General features: G+C 35.2%; 1 protein-coding gene across 1 annotated transcript in view; it reads left to right on the top strand.

The window, feature by feature from the left end:
* The window catches only part of SLC22A5 (solute carrier family 22 member 5), a 64,413-nt gene that overhangs the window by 13,964 nt on the left and 23,498 nt on the right, over positions 1-26,951 (top strand). The window contains exon 2 of the mRNA XM_069103865.1: positions 14,990-15,093. Coding sequence (XP_068959966.1) covers positions 14,990-15,093 — 104 coding nt within the window. The remainder of the gene's footprint in view (positions 1-14,989; positions 15,094-26,951) is intronic.

Genomic DNA, 26,951 nt, shown 5'->3' with positions numbered 1-26,951 from the left:
TAAACATGTTCAGAACAAGGACACTTAACAACAAGCTTTCAAATAATTTGTTGACAAAAGCCCACACTTTAAAACAAGCTCACAATCAGAGGTGAAGCAGCAACTCTAAGTGTTGGCCTGTCCAAAACGTTTCCAAAACCTGTTCAATTTGATGTGAGACCCAAGATATAAAAAGAAGTACTAAGATGTTTTAAGTTAAGTATTTTATCTTAATGTTTTAATGTAGTTTGTTTTTTTTTTTTTAAAGAAACAAGAGAAAACAAAATAAATCATCAAACAAGATACTATCCCAAAGTGGAGCATACTAAATTGGAACTCAAATTTTTCTTTTTGGAGGGCAATTGGGGTTAAGTGACTTTCCAAAAGTCACACGGCTAGTAAGTGTGTCAAGGATCTGAGGTCACATTTGAACTCAGGTCCTCCTGACTCCAGGGCCAGTGCTCTATTCACTGCACCACGTAGTCACCCCTGAACTCAAAATTTTTAAAGATTAATATGGAAAACTAATTTTAAAAAAAAGTGAAGTGAGCTGTCTTGAAAGATGTCATCTTCCAGTGAGTGCTGGATGACCGTATGTTAGAGGTGTTATAGAGGAGATTCTTAGTCAGATACAGATTAGACTTGCTAGTCAAAAAAGGACCTTTCAACTCTAAGATTCTATAATTTTTTTGTATATCTCAGAAGAATAAATGAAAATTTATTCATTTTTGGTGGTTTTTGTTTGTTTTTTGCTTTTTGGAGGGGGGGAAGGCAAGACAATTAGGGTTAAGTGATTTGCCCAAGGTCACAAGGCTAGTAAGTATTAAGTGTCTGAGCCGAATTTGAACTCAGGTCCTCCTGACTCCAGGCCGAGTGCTCTATTCACTGCGCCACCTAGCTGCCCCAAGATAACTTTCAATATACTTAGAATTAGAAGCATTAAAAAGGTTATAGTCCTCAAAATTACAAAGCAAATCAATTCTTACATTTATAACACTAAATATGAATGAGCTAAATTCCTCCCATAAAAATAAAAAGTTATTAATTAGATTAAGAAAGTAAAAGTCAAATGATGGTTTACTTAGAAAACCCTAGAAAGGCAACTAAAAAACTAATAAAACAATTAGCACCTTCAGACAAGTTATAAGAGTTAAATAACCCCACACAAATCATCAGTATTTCTGTGTAATACCAACAAAACCCAGCGATATGAGTTAGAGAAATTCCATTAAAATAACTACAGATAATATAAAATATTTGGGGAATCTGCTAAGATACACACAGCAACTATATGAACACAATGATGAAATACTTCATACAAATAAGGACAGATCTAAATAACTGAAGAAAAATTAATTGCTTGTGGGTAGGCCAAGCCAACATAAAAAATTATAGTATTACCTAAATTAATTTATTTATTCAGTGTCATACCAACCTACCAAACCTTTACTTTCTGGAACTAGAAAACAAATAATTCATCTGAAAGAACAAAAGTCAAGAATATCAATGGGGGAAAAAAACATACAAAGAAAGGGGGCCTAGCAAGTACCAACTGTCAAACTATGCTACACAACAGTAATCTTCAAAATAGTTTGGTACTAGATAAGAAATAGAGTGATTGATCATTGGAACAGATTAAGTTACATGATATTCAGAAGTAAATGAACATAGTAACCTAGTGTTTGATAAACCCAAAGATCTCAGCTGTTGGGGCAGGAACTCACTATTTGACAAAAACTCTTGGGGAAGTTAGGTGGTGCAGTGAATAGAGCACTGACCCTGGAAACAGGAGGACCTGAATTCAAATCCAGCCTCAAACACTTAACACTTACTAGCTGTGTGACCGTGGACAAGTCACTTAACCCCCAATTGCCCTGCATTCCCCCCTCTAAAAAGCAAAAACAAAAAAAAAACTCTTGGAAAAACTGGAAGGTGGTCTGGCAGAAACTAAGCATAGAACAGTAACCCACATCGTATACTAAGATGAGCTCAAAATGGGAAATGACCTAGACATAAAGGAGGACATCATAAGAAAATTAGTAGAATATGGAAGAAATGACCTTTCACATCTATGGAAAGGGGAAGAGTTCATGACCAAACAAGTGATAGATAGGATAACAGGAGGCAAAACAGGTAATTTTAGATTACATAAAATTTAAAAGGTTTTGCACACATGGTATCAGTGCAGCTAAAATTAGACAAAAAGCAGGAAATGGGAGGGGATCTTTGCAGGAAATTTCTCTGATAAAGGTCTCATTTCCAAAATACATAGTGGAATCAAATTTACAAGATTAAGAATCATTCTCCAAGTGACAAATGGTCAAAGGGTGTGAATAGGTAGTTTTTCTGAGGAAGAAATCTAAACTATCAGTAGCCATATGAAAAGCATGTTCTAAATCACTAACTCTTAGAGAAATGCAAATTAAAACAATTCTGAGGTATCACCTCACACCCCATAGACTGGCTATGATGACAACAAAGGAAAATGATAAATGCTAGAGGATTGTGCTAAAATAGGTACACTAATACACTGTTAGTGAATTAGTCCAACCGTTCTTCAAAGTAATTTACCCTCAAAAGCTATTAAACTGGGCATATACCCTTTGCCCCAGAGATGCTGGCACTACCTCTATACCCCAAAGAAATCAAAGAAGAAAAGGACCCATATGTACAAAAAATTTATAGCAGCTCTTTTTGTAGTGACAAAGAATTGGAAACTAAAGAGATGCTCATCAGTTAAGGAATGGTTGAACAAATTATGATATATAAATATGATGGAATGCTATGCTATAAGAAATGATAAAGGGTATAATTTCAGAAAAACTTGGGAAGAGTTGTATGAACTGATGCAAAGTGAATTGAACAGAACCAGGAGAACAATTTATACAATAATAGTACTATTGTAAGGATAATCAACTATGAAAGACTTAATAATTCTAATCAACACAATAACCAATCACAGTTTGAAGGATTTATGATGAAAAATACTATCTACCTCCAGATAGAGAGCTAATGGAATACTAATATATATTGAAGCATATTTTTTTCTCTTTTTCTTGCTTTTTTGGGGGAGAGAAGAGAACCTGTCTAATACAGACATTTGTTTTGCATGGCAATACATATTTGTAATGGGTTTTATTTTTCTTGCCTTCTTAATAGGTGGGGCAGGGAGAGGATGGAAGCAGAGAATTTGAAACTGAAAAAAAAAGTTGAATTAAAAAATAAAAACTCAGCAATATATTGCTTACAAAAAATACATGTAATGCAAAAAGATTCAGACATCTTGAACACTGGACAAAAATATAGCATGCACAGCCAGTTCAAAAAAGGCAGGAAGATCAGTGATAACATTGGATTTTATGTAATTAGAAAGCTTAGAGGAGAGACAAGGGTTAGATCATGTTTAAAAGTAAATGATTTTTAAAAAACAAATGTTAAATATATGTCTTCAAATAACATGAATTAAGTCCATTAAAGATGACTATTATAAGAGGAAACAGAAGTTTAATAATATTAGAAGATTAAGCAAAAAAAAAAAAAGATTTAAAAAAGAGTCTCAGACCAGAAAATTTTACTTAACAAGTTGAAATCAGGGAAAGATTCTAAGAAGCTGGTGGAATAAGGCAAAAAATTACCTGACTCTCCTGAATTTCCCCCACAATTTAAAATAATGCCTCAAATTGAACTTTGAGCAGCAGAAATAATTAAAAGTTGGGGTAAAACAGTTGCCTGCTTAAGATAATTTGGGAGAAGGTTAGAAAGACCTGACCTCCCCAGGTAGTTGTCTGACCTGATCGAAGTACAGATATCCCTGGGCAGGTACTGCTTAATCAACAAATGACAAGTCCTGGGTGGGCAGCTGTGGGGGCTAGGGGATTGCCTCAACTTCAGGAACTTTAGTTCCACTGATCAGGGGAAGATTGCTGTTGGTATGGGGTCCTTATGTACAGAGCATACAGTGCCAGGCTGTGTCTGTGGTAGAGGAGTGAGCTTGCACTAGTAAGTACAGTTGCATAGGGGCAGCAGGGGTCCTGCTGGCTGTGTTCACTTGGAAGAGAATGGAGTCCCTGGTTTTTGTTCCTGTGCAGAGGGGTGAGCTGAAGGTTACAACCATGGGAGTAAGAACACTTGCAGTGACAGTGTTGCTAGAGGCCCTGGTTGTGGCTCAGGGGTAGAGAGGAGTACCTGAGGTCAGGCCCCCAGATAGAGCTCAGAAAACAACAGCGCAAAAAAAGGAAACCTGAGATATTATCCCCCAAACCTTAGAACTAGATCCTAACTCTAACACAAAGTTAAAAGCCAAAAAATAAGCCACTTAAAAAATGAGTAAGCAAAAGAAGAACTCAACCATAGATAGCTCCTATGGTGATAGAGAGGATCTGGGTTCAAACTGAGAAGAACACAGTGAAGTTAAAACAGCCACTTTTACTTCAAAGGAAAAAGTAAAATGGTCATAAGTCCAAAAAGAGTTCTTGGAAGATCTTAAGAAGGATTTTTAAAATCAAATAAGAGAGGTTGAGGAAAAATTAGGGGAAAAAACAAGAGTAATGTAAGAAAAATCAAGAAAATTATGAAAAAGAAAGTTGATGAAGTAGAAAAAGAGATTGAAAAACTTAAAGAAAAAAATAACTCCTTAAAAATTAGAATTGGACAAGATTTCACAAGACACCAAGAAATAATAAAACAAAATTATAAGAATGTGAAACATCTCATTAGAAGAACAACTGATCTGGAGAACAGATCAGGGAGAGACAATGTAAGAATTGTTGGACTACCTGAAAGTTACAATTTTTAAAAAAGAGTTGACACTATACTTCAAGATATTATTAAGGAAAATTGCCCTGAAGTTTTAAAACTAGAGGTAAAATAAAAATAGGGGAAAAAAACCTACTCATCACTACCTGAAAAAGATAAATTCCCAAGATGAAAAGTCACAGGAACATTATATCTAAGTTTCAAAGCTCCCAGGTTAAGGAGAAAATACTACAAGCAACTAGAAAAATATTAATACTGTGCAGCTATAGGCAGGATAACACAAGATTTAGCATCTTCAACATCAAAAGACTAAAGTGCATGGAATATCATATCCCAAAGAGCAAAGAACCTGAATTTTCACCCAAGAATAACTTACCCAGCTAAGCTAAGTATAATCCTGAATTGTAAGGAAAAACATTTTTTAAAGAATATTTCATGAATTAAAGGACTTTCAGGTATTTGTGAGGAAAAGACTAGAACTGAATGGAAAATTTGACCTACACAGATCAGGAGAAACATAAGAAGGTAAACATTAAACATCAATTATAGGGGACTAAGTAAGGTCAAGCTGTTTACTCCTTATATGTGATTATAAAAAATAAAATTGGCTAGGGAGAGGTAAAATGGAGCAATTATCTCATGCAAACAAGCATGAATGGAAGAACTATTACAGTGGAAACAGGAGGGATTGGAAAGCTGGTAGTAATAGAACCTTATTCCCATAAGAAGTGGGTTAAAGAGGGAATAACATCTAAGAAATAAGAAAGTAAAGGGAAAGGATAAGGAAGGCATTCTTGGAAGGGGTGAGGGTTAGAGAGGCAAGGATTAGAAATAAATTAGACTTTGAGGAGAGACAGGGTAAAAATAGAGGGAGAGGATAAATAGTGAGGAAGAAAAGGATGGAGGGAAATGCACAACTAGTAATTCTAACTTTGTGAATGGGATGAATTCACCCATAAAATGTGAACAGATAGCAGAATGGATTAAAAAACAGAAGTACATTAAAAATGAGCTACACATAGAGTAAAAATAAAGGACTAAAGTAGGATTTGTTATGCTTCAGCTGATGCACAAATAACAGGGGTAGCAATCGTGGTCTCAGACCAAGTTAAAGTTAAAATAGATTTAATTAAAAGAGATAAACAGGGAAACTACAATATAAGAAGTATCACAGTTAATGAAGTAATATCAATACCAAACCTATATACACCAAATTTTTAAAGGAAAATTTAAATGATTTACAGGTGGAAATAGATAGTAAAACTATGATAGTGAGGCTCTTCAACCTTTCCCTCTCAGGACCAGATAAATCTAACCAAAAAATAAATACAAAAGAAGTCAGGGAAATGAATAGAATCTTAGATATGATAGATATCTGAAGAGAATTGAATGAGAATGGAAAAGAATAAACCTTTCATTATATGTTAGAGATGAAAACTTTATGTTTAAATGCAGAAATATTAAATGCATCCTTTTCAGATCATAATGCAATAAAATTATATTCAATAAGGGATCATGGAAGCATAGATTAAAAATTAATTGGAGACTAAGTAACCTAATCTTAAAGAATGAGTGTGTTAAAGAAACAAGTCATAGAAACAATAAATAATTTTATTAAAAAGAATGGCAATAATGAGACAAAATACCAGAATGTATAGGATGCAGCAAAAGCAATAATCAGAGGAAAATTCATATCTCTAAATACATACATCAGTAAAATAGAGAAAAAGCAAACCATCGAATTGGGTATGCAATTTAAAAGCTAGAAAATGAATAAATTAAAAATTCCCAATTAAATACTAAATTAGAAATTCTAAAAATTAAAGGTGAGATTAATAAAATTGAATGTTAAAAAATCCATTGAATTAATAAATAAAACTAGGGGTTGTTTTTATGAAAAGACAATAAAAAGATAAACCATTGGCTAATACGGTTTTAAAAAATAAAGAAGAAAACCAAGTTGCTGGTATCAAAAATGAAAAGAGAAAATATACCACTAATAAGGATGAAATCAAAGTAATTATTGGGAGTTATTTTGCTCAACTATATACCAATAAATTTAAAAAATTAAGTGAAATGGAAGAATATTTACAAAACTATAAACTGCCTTGATTAATAGAAGAATTAAAATACCTAAATAAATCTATTTTAGAAAAAGAAACTGAACAGACCATAAATGAACTTCCCAAGAAAAAGCATCAGGACCAGATGGATTTACAAGTGAATTCTATCAAACATTTAAAGATAAACTAATTACAATATTAAGTAAATTATTTGAAATAACAGACAAAGGAGTCCTACGAAACTTCTTTTACAAAACAAATATGGTGCTGATACCTAAATCAGGAAGAGCAAAAATAGAGAAAGAAAATTATAGACCAATGTCATTAATGAATATGGATACAAAAATCCTAAATAAAATATCCTAGAAATTTAACTAAAATGTTAGTTGAAACAATGAATGATTTTAGCAAAGTAACAGGATATAAAATAAATTCACATAAGTTATCAGCATTTCTGTATGTGACCAGCAAAACCCTACAAGAAGAGAAAGTAAGAGATTACCCACTTAAAATAACTATAGACAGTATAAAAGAGCTGGGAGTATATCTGCCAAGACAAACCCAGGAACTACATAAAAATAATTATAAAACACTTTTTGTACAAATAAAGTCAGATTTAAATAATTGGAGAAATAGTAATTGTTCATTTTTGTTATCAAAATATTATTTTATTGAGCTAGAAAAATAATAAAATTCATTTGGAAGAGCAAAAGGTCAAGAATATCAAGGAATTACTGGGGGAGGCGGGGCAGGGGAGGAATGTAAAGGAAGGAGATTTGGCAGTACCTGATCTTAAAGTTTATTATAAGGCAGTAATTATCAAATCTGATACTAGCTAAGAAATAGAAAGATGGATCAGTGGAATAGAATAGATATGCATTACACAGTTCTAAATAATTGTAGTAACCTTATCTTTGACAATATAAAGATTTAAGTTTGGGAGATAAGAATTCATTATTTGGTAAAAATTGTTGGGAAAATTGGAAAGCAGTCTAGCAGAAATTGGGTATAAATCAATATCATACACCATTCAGCAAAATAAGGACAAAATGGATACATGACCTAGATTTAAAGGAAGATAGCATAAGAAAATTAGAAAAATATGAAACATATAACCTATCAGATTTATTGTTAGGAGAAGAATTTACATATAAATGAGATAACACTATGAGATGTAAAATAGATAATTTTGATTACATTAAATTAAAATAGGTTTGCACAAATAAAACCAATGTAGCCAAGATTAGAAGAAAAGTAGAAAATGGGGGTGGGGGAATTTTATAGATAGTTTCTCATATAAAGTTCTCATATCTCAAATATATAGAGAACTTCATCAAATTTATAAGAATATGAGCCATTCCCCAGTTGATAAATGGTCAAAGGATATGAACAGGGAGTTTTTCAAAGAAGAAATCAAAATGACATATTGCCATATGAAAAAATTCTCTAAATCATTATTGATTGGAGAAATGCAAATTAAAACAACTTTAAAATGTCATCTCATAGTATCAGATTGGCTAAATACTAAGAGGGGTGAATGACAAATGTTGAAGAGGATGTGGAAAAATAGGGACACTAATACATTGTTGGTAGAACTGATCCAACCATTTTGGAGAGCAATCTGGGATTATGCTCCGAGTAACTGTGTATACCCTTTGATCCAGCAATACCATTATTAGGTATGTTTCCCAAGGTAATGAGTGAAAAAGGAAAAGAACCCATATGTTCTAAAATGTTTATGGCAGCTCTCTTTGTGGTGGCAAAGAACTGGAAATTGAGGGGATGCCCATCAATTGGAGAATGATTAAATGGCTAAGTAAGTTGTTGGAATATGATTGTGATGGAATACTACTATATAATAAGAAATTACAAGCTGGGTAATTTTAGAAAAATGTAGAAAGATTTCCATGAAATAATGAAGAGTGGAATGAGCAGAATCAAGAAAACATTGTATTTGGTAATACAATATAAATACTCAAATCAACTACAAAGGACCTAAGAAGGAAGACACTATCTACCTCCAGAAAAAGAACTGATGAATAGAAGTATTCATAGCATGGTTTTACATATATTTATATATCTATATCAAATAGGGTCCTTCTGTGGGGTGGGGTGGGGAGGGAGGGAGGTAGATAATTCTGAGCTTAAAATGTAACAACAACAAAGAAAGTTAAAATGCTCTGCAATAACCCTGCAGCAAAAATGAGTCAACATCTTAATTTTAATTACAGTATTTCCACAAAATTATTTGAAGCAAGTAATTAAATACTTTATTCACTGTAACAGGCAGCTAATCCCCTTTGAATAGGCTGCACAGTCATTTATTATTATTTTTTTTAATAATATAGGATTGAACTTAAAAAAACCAACAGTTGGAATCAATAGATATCTGGGGAGAACAAAATGGAAAAAAGTAAGGCATATACTTTTTTTATTCCAAGTGCTCATAGATCTTTCACAAAAATAGTGGTCACATATGTAAAAATGCTCTTAGTAAATAGAAAAAGCAGAACATTTACACACTATTTCTGAAATAATCTAATAAAATTAGAATTAAGTAACAAGAACATAATTACAAAAGGAAATAAGGAAAATCTTTGAGATATGGCCAAATTTGTTCCCAATCCTTTACTAATGAGAGAAAAATGAAATATGTGCATGTTAATGACATTAGGGAGGAAAACAAAGGAGTAACCAAAGGAAAAAGTAATCAAAATATTAGTAAAAAAATGATGAATATGAAGAATGCAGAACAACATGGGAAGATCTGTATGAACTGATGAAGAGTAAACTAAGCAGTATCATGAGACCAATATGCATAATTAGTAAAGCAATGTAAATGAAAAGATCAATAAAAGGAATTCAAATTCGGAGTAAATTTTAAAAGCCATGATGGTCTGGAGAACAGATCATGAAATGTGATCCTCAACTTTTGACAGAGAAGTAGAAAGCTACAAAGGCAGAATGTTGCATACATTGTTAATTAGAGAGCTATTTTATCCATTGCTTTTGTTTGTTTTCTAACACATTTACATATAAAATGTATGTGTGTATATACATATATATATAATATTTAGAGTACTTTTCCACATATTTTTTATTTGTTACTCATTTCTATAAAAGAAACTTTCACCCTTCTAGACTGAACTCTCTTGTGGCAAAGAGAAAAACAAACACAAACATATGATACAAAGAAATCTGATAACATATAAAAGTCTGCCCTAGTATTCTCCTTACCCACCTCTCTTCTGTGAGCAGAAGGTATGTTTTTTTAGTAGTGGTACTTTTTTCTTAACTTTCTTTATTACAAGAAAAGATTCACTTTTGGACTTGGGTCAAGGAGAGATATGGTAAGTTTAGAAAAGACAAGGATATACAAACAAAAGGCATCAATAAAACTATTTCAAGTTAAGCTGATAAAGCAAGTTTTTTTTAGAAGAATAGAATTGACAGATCATTTTTAAAAGGAGAGGAGGAAACAGAGAAATAGGGAAGGAGGAAGGAGAGAGAGAGAACACAAATTGCCCAAGAGGAAAAGAGGAAAAAACGAGATGTCTGCAATTAGGTAATATTATAAAATCAAGTAATATTATACATAGCTCTGTGTAGATGGATGATAGAAGATAAAATGGACAAATTTTGTTACATAAAATTGAAGTTTTTGCACAAAAATAATGCATCTGAAATTGGTAGGGAAGGAAGTTTCTCTGATAAGGGTCTCATTTCCCAGAAATATAAGGAACTGATTCAAATTTATATGAATAAGAGCCATTCCTCTATGATGGTCAAAGAATATGAATAGGCTGGGGTTTTTTTGTTCTTTTAAAATATATATATATATATATATATATATATATATATATTTATTGTTAGTTTCCAGTATTCACTTTATTAAGATTTTGAGTTCCAAAATTTTCCCTCAATCTGATATAGGCTATACATGTAAAATCACATTAAATCTATTTTCACATTAGTTATATTGTGAAAGAAGAATAAGAACAAAAGGAAAAAAACCATAAGAAAGAAAAAAGAGAAAATAGTATGCTTTGATCTGCATTCAGACTCCATAGTTCTTTCTCTGGACGTGGATAGCATTTTCCATCATGAATCTTTTGGAACTGTCTTAGATCATTGTATTGCTGAGAAGAGCTATATCTATCAAAGTTGGTCATCACACAATGTTGCTGTTACTATGTACAGTGTTTTCCTGTTTCTCCTCACTTCACTCAGCATCAGTTCATGTAAATCTTTCCAGGTTTTTCTGAAATCTGCCTGCTAATCATTGGTTATAGAACAATATAGAACTATAGTATTCCATTACATTCATATACCGCAACTTGTTCAGCCATTCCCCAATTGATGGGCATCCCCACAATGTTTAATTCTTTGCCACCACAAAAATTTGCTATAAATATTTTAGTACATGTGGGTCCTTTAGCTTCTTTGTAATCTCTTTGGGATACAGATCTACTGGTGGTATTGCTGGATCAAAGGGTATTTACAGTTTTATAGCCTGTTGGGTATAATTCCAAATTGCTCTCCAGAATGGTTAGATCAGTTCACAACTCCACTGACAATGCATCAGTGTCCCAATTTTCCTACATCTTCTCCAACATTTATCATTTTCCTTTTTTGTCATATTAGCCAACTGATAGGTGTAAGATGGTACCTCAGTGTTGTTTAATTTGCATTTCTCTCTTAGCAATTTAGAGCATTTTTCATATGACTATAGATAGCTTTAATTTCTTCATCTGAAAATGAACAGTTTTTGAAGAAATATAAATTGTAAATACCTATATGGAAAAAAATGTTCCAAATTCAATAATTAGAAAAATGTAAAGTAATTGACATTCTACCTCACACCCATTAGATGGGCAAAACTGACAAAAAAGAAAATGATAAGTGTTGGAGAGGCTGTGAGAAAACAGGTACATTAATGCCCTGTTGGTAGAGCTGTGAACTGGTCCAACTATTCTGGAAAGCAATTTATACCCCCCCCCAAAGTTATCAAAATGTATGTAAAGCAGCTACTAAGCTTATATCCCCAAGAGATCAAAGGAGGAGGAAAAGTACAAAAATATTTAAAGCAGCTCTTTTTGTAGTGGCAAACATCTGGAAACTAAGGGGGTGCCCATCAATGGGGAATGGCTGAACAAATTATGGTGTTTGAGTATGACAGAATACTATTTTGCAGTAAGAAATTATGAAGGGGCTTGTTTAAGAAAAACTTAGGAAAATGTATATGAACTTATGCAAAAAATAAAGTGAAGCAGAACCAATTCATATAATAACAACATTGTAAAAACAAGTTTGAATGATTTATCTGATCAATGACTTATCACAATTCCAGAGGACCAATGATCAAGCATGCTCCCCACCTTCTAACAGACCTCCAAGTGCCACTTAACTGCCTATGTGATGTAGCTGCAGCAGTGCAATGGAAGAAGCCATTACTTGTCTTTCATATGATATTGTTGCCTTTTTTTTTATTTTATCCATAATTTTCTTTGCACAGGGTCAAGGTTCAGTCTAGAGGGAATAGTACCCCAAGAGCTCAATTTAAAATGTGTTACTACAAATGTTTTCTACCACTTTTGAAGGTACAGGCTGGAGTACAAATTATGTAATTAGGAGTACAATTTGTAACCTAATTAGGTTAGTCACTGACTCAAAGACAGTAAGAAGTTTCTAAGCTTTTGGAATCACCAACAATAATAGCTGTAAGTAAAGCCTATCTAGGTTTCTACATAAGTAATGACAAAGTGTAGCCTTGACCATAGACTAGTTCTTTTAGAGGTTGGCGTTAATGTTTGTGTCTAAGGACAGGCTCAGGGACAGCTAGATGACTCAGTGGATAGACCCAGAAGTCTAGAGTCAGGAAGACCTGAATTTATGACCTCAGACATTTTATTTGTTTGTTTGTTTGTCTATCTATTTACCTATTTACTTTTAGTTTACAACACTCAATTCCACAATCCCTTGAGTTCCAAATTTTCTCCTTCTCCCTTTCCTCCTCCCTCTCCCCACCATGGCAGCATGAAATCTGATACAGGTTCTACAAATACCTTCACATTAAACATTAGTTGTAAAGAAGGATTATAACCAATGGAATGAACAATGAGAAAGAAGGAACAGAACAAAACAAAAAAGAGAGAGAGCATAGTTTGCTTCAATCTGCATTCAAACTCTGTAAATCTTTCTCTGGATGTGGCTAGCCCTTTCCATCATGAGTCTTTTGGAGTTGTCTTACAGCCTTGCATTGCTGAGAGGAGCCCAGTTTGTCAAAGTTAGTCATCACAAATATGATTTGTCTGTAGTTGTGTACAATGTTCTCCTGGTTCTGTTTTTCTCACTCAGCATCAGTTTATATAAGTCTCTCCAGGTTATTATGAAGTTCATCTCCTCATTTCTTATAGCACAATAGTATTTCAGCCATTCCCCAATTGATGGGCATCCCCTTGATTTCCAATTCTTTGCTACCACAAAAAGAGCTTCTATAAATATTTTAGTACCTATGGATCCTTTTCCCACTTGTATGATCTCTTTGGGATACAGCCCTAGAAATGGTATTGCTGGGTCAAAGGGTATGTTCATTTTTATAGTCCTTTGGACATAGTTCCAAATTGCTCTCCAGAATGGTTGGATCAGCTCACAGTTACACCATCAATGCATTAATCTTCCCATATCTTCTCCAGCATTTATCATTTTCCTGTTTTGTCATGTTAGCCAGTCTGACCAGTGAGATATGGTACCTCAGAGTTGTTTTGATTTGTAATTTTCTAATCAATAGTAATTTAGAGCATTTTTTCATATAATTATAGATATCTTTAATTTCTTCCTGTGAAAACTGCCTGTTCATGCATGTCGTTTGACCATTTATCAATTGGGAAATGACTTGTATTCTTATATATTTGATTCAGTTCTCTGCATATTTTAGAAATGGGCCTCAGACATTTTTACTAGCTATGTGACCTAGGCAAATCACTTAACTGTGTTTGCTTCAGTTTCCTCATTAGCTGGAGAAGAAAATGGCAAGTCATTCCAGTATATTTGCCATGGAAACCCCAAATAGGGTCACAAAGAGTTGGGCACGATTGAACCACAACAAAAAGAACAGGCTTAGAACCTCCTAGGTTGGCCCAAATCACTACAGATTGTGTTACTACCCTTAGGGACCTGGCAACCCTCAAACTGCATTTCAGATCTTCCTAAGGTCTGAGAGATAGAAAGAGAGGGTGGACTAGGGAAGATGGAAGAGAATAAGGGAAAGGGGGAGATGAGGAAACAGATCTGGCGCCAGAGACAGGGGCTTTACTCGGCCAGCTTGGAGACCAGCAGAGTGTTCAAGACCAGCTCCTTCTTAAGTTGCTTGGTGGTTTCTGTGGCAGACTTTTTGTTTTTCCAGTGGCTTATTGGGAGTTGGCAGTACACTGCGTTAAGAACTTCAAATGGATATAGGGTATGTGCTGATCCCTATCTCTGATGCATCTCTTTGATGAATGCCCTAAGAACCAGACATTTAGCCCTTTCCTGAAAGCTCAGAGGAAGGCTGCTTTGTACTTTGTTTCAAGGCAGGGGTTGGGGGGGGAGGTGGTTCCAGGGAATCTTTTGCCTGATTTTGACAGAGAAGGAAAGCTGTTGTTCTCCAAATCAAAAAGCAACTCCTGGGAGGAGCAAGTACTGATTTTTTTTTTTTTGTTGGCTTGTTTGGTTGATTTTTTCCTGAAGGTTCATTGTTATGCCAATATGCAAGAGAAAAAGGAGAGAGGTCAGGAGAACATTTCACTACTATCCCCAAGAATGTCTCAGTACTGGGTCTTTTGAAAAAATAAACCCAATGTGCTGGTATTTTTTTTAATTCTGCATTATATGTTCATATGAAATATGTCTTGGAACCCTTTAGTTACAGGGCACATTGGATTGAATATTATATCAAGTACCATGAGAATTTCCTGTTTCTTCCTCTTCCCATTTTAACTCCCCCGCCCTCAGTGACATATGGACACAAAACAACATGAGGTGTACATCTGGGTACATGCATGTTTGCTTCTGTGTGTGAAGGCAGAATCATGGGACCGGAATCTTCACTGAATGTCTGAAACAGTTGGGCTAATGGGGTGCCTCTTAATAGAATGTGTCAAGATGATGTTGATAAACTGTAAAAATGAAGTCTTCCTTTGTTTCTTTTACAGTGGGACCTGGTCTGTGAGGATGACTGGAAAGCTCCATTAACTACCTCCTTATTTTTTGTGGGTGTGCTTATCGGATCCTTTATTTCAGGACAGCTCTCAGACAAGTAAAGTATATCCACTCTACCAGCTCTCAGGGCTTGCATGGCCTGCTTTGTTTGGGATGAGGTTTTTAGGGTGAAGAACTTCTTAACCTCCCTCATAGACTCCAAGTGTATTTTCTTTATTTCCCTGTGACTAAAGAGTTTTTTTTAACTGAGGCTCAAACAATAAAAGGGGAAGAAGCATTTTGAGTTGTTTCCTTAGGCCTGACAATTCTGTTTTTGAAGACTAGCTTTGTCTTCACCAGCAAATTCCATTGTAAAGATGGACAGATATCTAGCCTCAGGAAATAAAAATCCCGCTTCTCCCCCTCCTCCTCCCCACTCCTTCGTGTGTAGGACCCGAACTATCTAAGGGGTTTTGTCTGTATGACCCAGTAGGCAATCACCTTTTGCTTTTGTCTGTATCATCCCAAAATATCTGTGCCTGATTTTTATTCCTTCCCTTTCTGCCAGGGGTTGGTGGATTCAGTAGCGGGATTGGGGGAAGGAGTGACTACAAACATAGATAAAATAAAACAAAGCTCTAAGATCTTCAAGTGGTCTCAGAACATTGTCTATATTGCACCCTTTGCATTCTTACAGAAGATATCCACCTGACAAATGAGAGGTCATAACTATATGAGGTGCAGAGTACTGATTAGTGCTAGTGACATTTTCCCTCTACTCTGTATCTAGTACCTAATTAGTATTTGTTGTAAGACAGTGTTGGTGTGGCTAAAGCCATCTCTTATACGAAACATTCATATCCAGGACCTCACTTCAAATCTTCTAGGTGCCCTTACCTGGGAAAAATACTTAGGATATAAAGAAGAATGGCTTTGAGTAAACTATAAGTCTTTCCAAGTAAGGGATGTTAGGCTCTTACAGGATAAGTATATGAAAAGTTCAGGCATGAAGTTTAACCTTATAGGAAAGGCTTCTGCTTGAGTGGCAACAATGTCTTAGGGTCCATAAAGTTATCAGAGAGATCAGGATGATAAGGCTACATTATACGTCTGTTGTCATTCATTTCGATTACTTTCCTACTGGCTATTTGGACTTTGAGATTGTTTTTCCAATAAAGAAACATAAAATAGAAAACCATTTTTCCTTAATAATAAAATTGCCCTAAATTGTGACATAAAGTTGAAGTTGTTTGTAATTGTATAAATATTTTTATATTGATGAGAGTTACAGAAGAGAGCTGTGAATTTTTTCTTGTGAAGGTATTCTGTAGGTTAACTTGGATAGCTTCTGAGGTTTCTTCCAACTCCATGATACTGCGAAACCAAATATGTTTATTTATCACTAGAATTGGCTTCTTCCAATGCATCATGTAAAGGTAAAGAAAGAGAAATTCCTCTAGTCTTCTTTGAGCAAGATTAAGTGAAGATATTAATTGAAGACAGAGACAGTTTCTGGAATATGGAATGTTCATGTCCCTGCCATACAGTCACTAATCATCAGGACACTCTCCCTTGACTTTGACTGGTCAAGGGATTTCCCGACTTCAGCTATACCAGGGCCCAGAAGTGTCTGGGCACAGGGCCAGGAGTACAGTTTTCTTTTCAATCAGTAAATTCCTTGGTATAAATAAGGTCAGGATGACAAACTGTTTCAAGCACCATGAGCTGAATTTGAACATGGAATGCATTTTCTCACAAAAAACAATATTAATATTTCAACTATATTCTTGGTTAAATAAATTTTTATGGGCTGATCTGGGATCCTACCACTTAAATTATTGTTTCTCTGGGAAAACACATTCCAAGTGCCAAGCAACTAACATGCAAATTTTGGGAATATCCATTCATCCATTGAGAGATGGCTTGGTACTATGGAAAGAGTGCTTGCATCCAAATCCCAGAACTACCATTTACTACTACCTGTATCACTACCCTTCTCTGGCCTCCTATATAAAATAAGGGATTTGGGCCAGGTGACCTCTAAAGCCCTTTCCAACTCTAACTGTATGATCCTAATCCTCTAGAACATCTAGTAAGTTGTTAGTAAAGCAGTTCCAAGACCCAGACCACTAATTTTAGGGGCAGCAGGTTTAATTACCATCTTGAATGAGCACTTTGTTCATGCAGGCCAATTTGTATGCAGGCCAAGGTTTAAGCTCTTTCTCTGCAAAATAAATAATCCCTAAGTTTAAAAATGATTTGAATCTACACTGTCAGAGACTTGACTTTGAATGTTATATATGTATGAATGCATGTATATATATATGTATCATGTATATATTTTTAATGGAACAGTATAAGGACAGAAGATATAGTTTGGTATTTAGCGTTGTTTTCTTGAAAGAAGTTGTAAGAGTGTGTGTGTGTGTTTACTAAAGCTTCCTTTTTCTACAAACTAAAAGTTTACTTCTTGAGAGTTGGCTTGATAGACTTCTAGTCAATTCAAGATTATCAGGGATTGCTTATCCAAGATAGTGGGTTCCCTGGACCACCTTCTCTTTTCTGCTTTTCACCATTTTTTTGCTTCTTAGAATTTCTCCACTAGGAAGGACTAGGGAAGGGAAAACATATGAAGACCAAACCAGTTTAACTAGGTAGATTGGGTTTGTTAGGAGAGACAAATGGTCTTTTTTTTTTTTTAATTGTAAGCAATCAGGGTTAAGTAACTTGCTCAAGGTTACTCGGCCAGTTATTTCTGGGTGTGGTGCTAAGCATCTGAGCCCTGATTTGATCCCCAGGTCATCCTGACCTCTTATTCGCTGAGCCAGCTGGCCGCCCCTAAGCAATTGGGGTTAAGTAACTTGCTCAAGGTTACAGGGCCAGGTGTTTCTGGGTGGGTAATAAATGTCTGAGCCAGCATTCAATCCACATGTCATCCTGACACTGGAGCCGGTGCTACCTGACCACCCCGACAAATGTTCTTTTGACAAAGATTAAGCAGATTTTGCTTTTTCCTTGCCGTCTTCATGCCTCATTACTAAGGGATACTGAATAGCTACAGAATTAGCTGTCACTTTTGCCTACTTCAGCTTGGTTCCAGATGACATTATAGCTAAAGAAGGACCAGGAAAGGGTTTAGATTCAAAACATTGTGGTTTTTATAAACCCAGTCTTTGTTCAGTTGAAAGGTATATGGGATGACTTCCAATGCTAGCATTGTCTTCCACCTCACAGAGCAGGTAAAAAAGAAGTTCCAAATAAAGATCTGTAATGATCTATATGGATCTGTCTGTATAGATCTATAAAGATCTGTAATATTGAATTGACTGGAAACCTAGCAGACTAACTCTAAAGAAGTAAGCTTTTAGGTGGTCCCTCATCATTACTGACAGAAATGCCTCCCACTGCAGATTTTAACACTGCCTTCTCCATCCCCATATCATCTGTACCTTTCATACACATGACTCCACACACCAGAAAGCAATACCTATAAAATATCACATAACCACATTTATTTATTCCTAGGATCAAGTGCTTTAGGCAAAACTGAATTTTTTTAAATGTACTATAGGGGTCAGGGCTACTTTCTTCTGAATGAAATCTTAAGGTCTGGCTTGGTTATAACTAGAAGCTCATTGCTAGTATTTGCCTTCTTTGCTAGAAACAGCTATAATGAAAACACTACAGAGTTATGGAGGGACAGGGTCATTTGGTAGAGGTGCAGTCCCAAACCTGTGTTTTAGCTAATGACTGTGATTTTGAGGGTAGTCATATCTCTGGCAGCCAAAATATGCAAAAAAGTGATTACAGGCTTAATTTTATGCTGTCATCATTCAGCACCTCATTCCTTCATATTAAAGGGAAACTGGTGGAGGCAATGTAATGATTTTGCCTCAAAGTTCATGAGATGCCAAGGAAATTCCTGCTGCTTTGAAGATTACAAAGCTGTGGGTGAGGAACTGAAGAATTTAAAGGGCACAAGCTATATTTTTCCTCACTAGTGCCAATCAAAGCTAAGGATTTCCAAGGAAGAAAAAAGTAAAGTTTGAGAAATGAAATGAGAAGATGGTATTTGAGAATAAGATTCCATTTTCTGTACCCTGGTTTGAAGTCTAGGAATGATGGGATCTTGGCCAGTGATGGTATATCTGCTGAAAGCTAATAAAAAATGTATTTGCCTAAAGACTTATAAATCTGATATGGAGGACTTAAAATGGAGAATTCAGGAGGGAAGAAAAAATTTACCCACATCCATTTGCCCAAGTCAGATAACTAAGGAAGAGAATTATCAGTGGAAAGGATTAATAATCCATAAGAGACAACATACAGGAAAGAAAGGCAATAATTTTAAAAATCACAACTCTAAATACCTACTCATAAATATTATAAATGATCATATGAATTAGAGTGCATAAATGCAAGAAGACATAGTCAATATCATAGTAATTGAGGGAGTATGGTAAGACTTGGTGGGTTGTAATTTAGGATTGCAATATGGCTGAGGAAAGCCATCATACTTATTCAAAAAGAATATCTTAAAGGGGAGATGGAATAACATTGTTAAGAAGATATTCTCATCTAAGAAAATTCAAGAAGCATAGTAGAGAACATTTGAGGGAAAATCAATGGAGGGAGAAATAGAGATAATATCATAGTGGAAGTAGATGACAGATTTCCCAGTCAAACGAGTTAAGGAAATGGATCATAAAAGTGGCATGTAGGTAGGCTATAATAGTCATCAGAGACTTGAACTATGTGCTTGAGCTCATTGTTTGCTAAATCAGAACAGCTAATAAATTCTTAACTTGCCCTTTGAAAAGATGGATCTCTACAAAAAGAGCCTCATTTCTCCTCTCCCTAGCACCCCAAGGGCCTTAGAAGTATACCAGTCTAATTAAAATAAGAAGAATCACCTCTACATTCCTCTACCTAGCCCTAGAATAACATAAAGAGGGACCCTTGGAATAGCGAGGTACTCCATCATCTCTTGGTGAAAGGGAGAAGGGGAGGAAAACTCTCAAGACATAAAGGGGGTGCACTGAATAGAGCCCTGGAATTGGAATCAGGAAGACCTCAAATATTTACCATCTGTGTGACCTTATACAAGTTATTTAATCTCTATCTGCCTCAGTTTCTTCATCTGTAAAATGGGGATAATAATAACACTTATTTCTCAGATTTGTTGTGAGGATTAAAGAAAGAAATGCTCTGAAAATTGAAATGGGCCAGAAAGAAAACAACAACTCAATAAGTAACAAAAGATTACAACAATCAAAAGATGGGGGGGAGGCGGAGAAAATCTAATAAATTGTATATTAAAAAACTGATAATACTTGTAAAACACTTAGCACAGTGCCTGGCACATAATAAGTGCTTAATATATGTTTGCTTTAAAAAAAAATTTTTTAAGTGCCTGATGCAGGGGGGGAAGGGGAGGAAGGGCCTGGTGCCCTGGAGTAAGAAAGAGAGAGCCCCTAGGCAGAGAGCAGCCCTGGAACAACCCCAGTATCATTGAAGGAGGTGCCTAGTTTTAGATACCATACTCAGGACTTTACCCATGCCACTTGGTGCCAGAGCCTGGCCCAAGCACAGAACCTTCAGTCTAGATATTAAGACTGAGATGATCAAAACTAAGGTAAATTCCAAATACCATGAGGAAATACCTTTACTTGAGAGATGTCCAGTGAGTTGCCTCTGAGGAAGATAGCAGCTTATTAAAAAAATCCAAGCAAAACCTCAAAGAAAACTATATCCTAACCACAAAGTTTACTGGAATAGCTAGAAGAAATGAAACAAGCTACAAAATGGACTAGCTGGAGAGGCTAACCTTGGAATGGATGGTGGGAAAACTCACTCAAGAAATAAATGCCCTGGGGTAGCTAGGTGGCGCTGTAAATAGAGCACCAGCCCTGGAATCAGGAGGACCTGAGTTCAAATTTGGCCTCAGACACTTAATACTTACTAGCCTAAGTCAAGTCACTACTAAGGCAAGTCACTTAACCCCAATTGCTCTGCCCTCCTCCCTCCAAAAAGAAAAAGAAATAAATGCCCTGAAAATGAAAATGAATCAGCAAACAACTCAATAAGAAAAGAAACATTACAACAAAATCCAAAGATTGGAGGAAAAAATCTATTAAAGTGTATATAAAAAAGAAAAAAGCTGACCTGGAAAACAGATCAAGGAGTAATAATCTAAGAATTATTGAAGTAGCTAAAAACTAGAACCAAAAATAGGAAAGACACCATCTTTTAAGAAATTTAAATGAAAACTACTCAGAACTCTTTGGATCAGAGAGCAACGAAAAAAGAACCCACTGGTAACCTAAAAGAAACTCCCAAATGAAAACTTCCAGAAACACCATAGCCAAAATCCAGAGCTTCCACATAAGGAAAAAGTACTACAAGCAGCCAGAAAGAAAGAAATCAAGTACCAAGGTGCCACAGTTAGGGTCATACAAGACTTGGAAGCTGCCACCATTAAAGAGAAAACTTTGAATTCGCAAAAGATAAAAGGTAAAGCATATGATTAAGGTTAATTTATCTGTCACAACTATGTACAATCCTCTAGGAAGAAAAAAAATGATTGAATAGAAGATTTCCAAGAATTCCTGACTAAAAAGCAAGAGCTGAATAGACATTTCGAAATGGAAATGCAGGCTCCAAAAGAAACAAACACAGAAAGGTATACATATTTGGGTTTCTTGTTTGTTTATTTTTAATTTTCAACATTCATTTCCACAAGATTTTGAGTTACAAATTTTCTTCCTGTATTTCCCCTACCCCCACCTAAATTTGGCAAGCCTACTGAATACCCCTTCCCCCATTCTGCTCTCTCTTATATCCTTCCCCCATCCCCTCTCTAACTTTCTAGGGTAAGATGGATTTCTGTACCCCAGTGCCTGTATATCTTATTTCCCAGTTGCATGTAAAAAACATTTTAAACAATTTTTATATAAATTTTTAAAACTTTGATTTACAGATTCTTTCCCTTCTTCCCTACTCACCCACCCCCACTGGGAAGATAAACAATTCAATGTAGGTTGTACATGTGTAGTTATGTACACATAACATTTCCATAGTAGATATATTGTGAAAGACTATATTTCCCTCCAAACTATCCCACCCCCCCACTTACTCTATTTTCTGCTTTGACCCTGTCCCTTTTCAAAATGTGTGCTTCTAACTACCCTCTCCCCCAATCTGCCCTCCCTTCTATCATCTCCCCTCTTATCCCCTTCCCCCCTACTTTCTTGTAGGGTAAGATACCCAATTGCGTATATTATTCCCTCCTTAAGACAAATCCAGTGAGAATAAGGTTGACTCATTCCCTTTTACCTTCCTGTTCTTTCCCTCCATTATGACAGTTTTCTCTTGCCTCTTTTATATGAGATAATTTACCCTATTCTATCTCTCACTTTCTCCTCTCATTATATTCTTCTCTTACCTCTTAATTTTATTTTTTGGATATCATCCCTTCTTATTCAACTGATCCTGTGCCCTCTATGTATAATGTACACATGTATAACACACTCACAAATGTATTTATACACACATATACCCTCCTATACATACATATATGTATGTATACATATATATATATACACATATATATTCCCTTCAACTATCCACATACTAAGAAAAGTCTCATGAGTTACAATAATCGTTTTTCCATGTAGGAATGTAAATAGTTCAACTTTAATAAGTTCCTTGTGATTTCTTTTTCCTGTTTACCTTCTCTTGCTCCTTGTATTTGAAAGTCAAATTTTCTGTTCAGCTCTGGTTTTTTATCAAGAATACTTGAAAAGAGGCAGCTAGGTGGTGTAGTGAATAGAGCACCGGCCTTGGAGTCAGGAGGACCTGAGTTCAAATCTGGCCTCAGACACTTAGCACAAAAAACTAGCCGTGTGACCTTGGGCAAGTCACTTAACCCCAAATGCCCTACCTTCCCCCTTCCAAAAAAAAAAAAAGAATACTTGAAAGTCCTCTATATCATTGAATGACCATATTTTCCCCTGAATACATATTTGTTTAGAATTTCTTTGGAATGGAATATATAGGGAAGAATTGTTAACATGTTAATGGAAAAAAATGTCTTCTCAGACCCTAATATCTTTAAGGATCATAAAGAATAGTCAAAAGGACAGAAGGTCTGTGGGTGAGGTGTTTTTTTTTCTATTTTGATAGTTTTAAGGAAAAAAGACAAAAATCAATGGAAGAGGGGATAATACTGTGGAAGAAAGAAAGAGGAAGGGAAGGGAAATCACTGTCACATAATAGAGGTGCATAGGATGAATATTCTGTAATCATGGAAGAAGAGATGGGAGAACAGGCATCACATGAACATCACTTTCATCTGAACCAGGTAAAGAAAACTCAAAAACAATTACTCCCCACACCCAAAAAGATTTTCTGTACAAAAATATATTCAGTTCAAAAGGGAAATAGGAAAGGACAGGGACAATAGAAGATACAGAAGTCTAGGAAGAAGGTCAGAATAGGAAAGGGTATAGTAATTTTTAAAAATCTTTCTTCAAGTTGTAGAGAGTAATGTGAAGGAGGTATTAAAAGAAAAGGAAGAAAGAATAAAAACTTGGAATCAGAGTCAGGAGAAGAGGAAGAGAAGAGCCCCATCAAAGGAAACAGACCATTTCATACATGGATCACAAATGTTAAGCAAACTCATTCTCTTTTACCACCTCATTTTTAAAAGGTGGGTGGGAACAGAGAGAGGAAACAATACAACAGAACAATTTACCTTAGTTTGATCATCTCAAATAGGAAGGAATTACAATTTAACAATCATAACTATGAATGTGAATGGAATGGATTCATCCATAAAACAGAAGATAAGTAAATGATTTTAGAAAACAATCTGGAAATGTGTGAGATATAAAAATAAATATATTCAAAATAACCACAAATGCTATAAAATATTTTGGTATCTCTCTACCAAGAAACAACCAGGAACTATAATTAATCTAACTACAAAACACTTTTTGCAGAAATAAAGATGAATAAATGGAGGAACATTTGTTACATGGGTAGCTGAACCAATATAATAAAAATCAAGAGTAGGTAAAATAATTTACTTGTTCAATGCCATACTCAACTAATAAAGGAAAATACATATGGAGGAACAAAAAATCCAAGAATATCAAAGGTAATAATAAAAAAAAGTGAGAAGGGAGCAGGGAGGAGAATTAACAGTACCAGAACTCAATTGTACTACAAAGCAGGAGTAATTAAAACAATTTGGTTGTCCCACTGATTGATAAGTGGATTAGATAAACATACAGAAGCAACTGAAGACAGTAGCATAGTGTTTTTTTTTAAACCCATTTACTGGGGTATATATTTACCATTTAACAAAAACTATTAGGAAAACTGGATATCATTCTGATAGAAATCAGATTTATACCAAAACCTCATACTATATACCAAGATAAACTCTAAATGGATACATGACCAAAAAAAAAAATGATGAATGTAGAAAGAGTTTCACAGTGGGGGAAAGGCCTATGTCACTTATTGCTTCCTATGCTGTTGGTCCAGCCATCCTAAAAAGCAATTTGGAACTATACCCAAAAAAGTAACTAACCTGGATGTACCCTTTGACCAAGGTATACTACTACTAGAACTATGCTAAAAACAAAAGAAATCAAAGAAGGAAGAAAAGGATTTATATATACAAAAATATTTTTAGCTGTTCTTTTTATAAAAAGTAGTTCTAAGCTGGAAACGACTGTCCTCTTACTGGGGAATGTCTAAACAAATTATGGAGTATGAATGTAATGGAAAATATTGTGCCATAAGAAATGAAAAAAGGGACAATTTCTGAGGAAACGAGGACCTTTATGAACTGATGCATAGCGAAGTAAGCAGAACTAGAAAAACAATTTATAAAATGACAACATTATAGAAAAAAAACTTTGAAAGAATTAGAACTCATTCAATACAATGATGACCACTAATCCAGAGAACTGAAGATGAAATATGCCATTCACCTCCTGCCAGAGAAATAATGAACTTAAAATGCATAGAGAGACATATTTTCAAGAATCACTAATGTGGGTTATGTTTTTTCAGAGTGGGATTTGGGGGATTTTTATTCAATAAAGGGATTAATGAAAGGAACAGATTACAAATGCATGTAAAAGTAAATAACATTTAAAAGGGTGGGAAGTAACAAGGGGAAATTATATTATGAACATGATTTTAAGATGGAGGAAATGGTAGTAGAAATGATGGGAAATTTGGAACAAAGTGACAGTTTCACCTAAGAGTTGATGATAGATAAGAAAGGTAAAGTGGAAATACTCTGATATGTACCTTATATTTTAGAAGAAGAGATTTTTAGGAAGCAAAGGTAGAGGGATAGAAGATGAAATGTGTGTATGTATGTAGACAGGTATTTCCTGCCCTAAATTTCTGCTAAGGAAGTCATTCCAATATCATTATTGAAACCTATGTATTTAGGATTCTCTCAAGAATGAAATCTGGTGACACGAATGATTTTGATGAGGACTAGCTCTCTAAAGAAACCAGTGCAGGTGTTCATAACACGTGGAGACTAACTTAGATCTCAAGAAGACATACAAAACAAAGAAATAAGAACAGGTAACTAAGGATGAACATAAACAAAGGAAATGGTGTTGTAAGAAGAGTGTTAGAAGCACTAAAACTGAGAAGCTAAAACAGCAATGAATGTTTAAAAAATGAAAAAACTTTTTAAAGCTTATGATGGAGGCAAGAAAGAACAAAGGGTCAGGATGACTATTCAGGGGAGTTGGGATGATGATGATGATGATGGATAACAGAATTATTCAACTCTTAAACTGCTTCTGTTTCTTCTAAGGAAAACAACCTTCAGGTTGGGAAGGGCAGAACAAAAATAGATGACAGGAAAATGAAATCCTAGATCAGGCCTGCACGACCTTCAACCTCAGGGCTGCTTATGGCCAGAGGATTTTGGCAACCTGTGAATAATGTAGAGGAAAACATCCTTTGTATGTAGAGGAAATCCTCTGGCATGCGGCTAACTGCCAGAGGGCTGTAAGTGGCCTGCAGGTTGTGCAGACCTTCCCTAGATAGCAAAGAGATAGGAATATCTAGCTACCTTCAGTGTTCAAGTCACCAGGTATGAATGAACTTCACTCAAAGAGACTCAAAGAATTAGCAAAGGTAACTGGTGAACCACTGTTGGTGATCTTGGAATAACTGGAGAGGTTGATAGAAATGCCCTAAAGACAGGAGATGAGTGCATGTCCAAATTACTGAAGAAGGAAAAAGGATGTATGAACTCTATAATAAACCATAAAACTGATCATACACTGTGACCAAGTAAATCTATTACTGAGACTTTATTGTAAATGTTTCATTAAAAAGGACCTATAGATACAAAATATTCATGGCTGCTTTATTACAATTGTGGAAAAACCTGAAGCATCCTATAGCTACAATCCCTGGGGAACAGTTGAGTCAATTCATGGATCCATAAAATTTAACTATAGAGAATGTGTGGAAATTTGGAATGATTCAAGCAATATTAGCAGAATGAGAACAGCAAGCACCATGACTGCATTCTTCAGAGTAACTGTGCTGTCGTCAGTGTAGGTACTCCTACTTTCCAGCAGTGTGGATTTGCAGCACACTGGGCCTTCAGTGTAAGACATATGTTTTATTGCCTCCAGTGCTAGCAACTGATGATACAAAGACAAACTAAACAGCCCCTGTCTTCAAAGAGCTTGTAGAGGAAATACAACATATACACAGATCAGGAAGTTGAAGAGGTAAACGTATTAATAAGGGACATGTGTATGGGTGGGGGGAGGTTTAAAATAGGATCTAGTCATCGAACTTCTCCTTGAAGGAAGAAACTAGGGATTCTAAGAGGTGGAGGTCTGGGGAAGTATATTACCAGCAAGGTGTTGGGGGAGGGAGCAACATTGAGATAGGAGAAGGCATATTAAATTCAGG

The sequence above is a fragment of the Petaurus breviceps genome, unplaced genomic scaffold (genome assembly GCF_028583685.1).
Source record: "Petaurus breviceps papuanus isolate PSGF00001 unplaced genomic scaffold, PetGlider_PUasm1.0 64, whole genome shotgun sequence".
In the NCBI taxonomy this organism is placed as follows: domain Eukaryota; kingdom Metazoa; phylum Chordata; class Mammalia; order Diprotodontia; family Petauridae; genus Petaurus; species Petaurus breviceps.
This window is presented reverse-complemented; position numbering and strand designations above follow the sequence as displayed.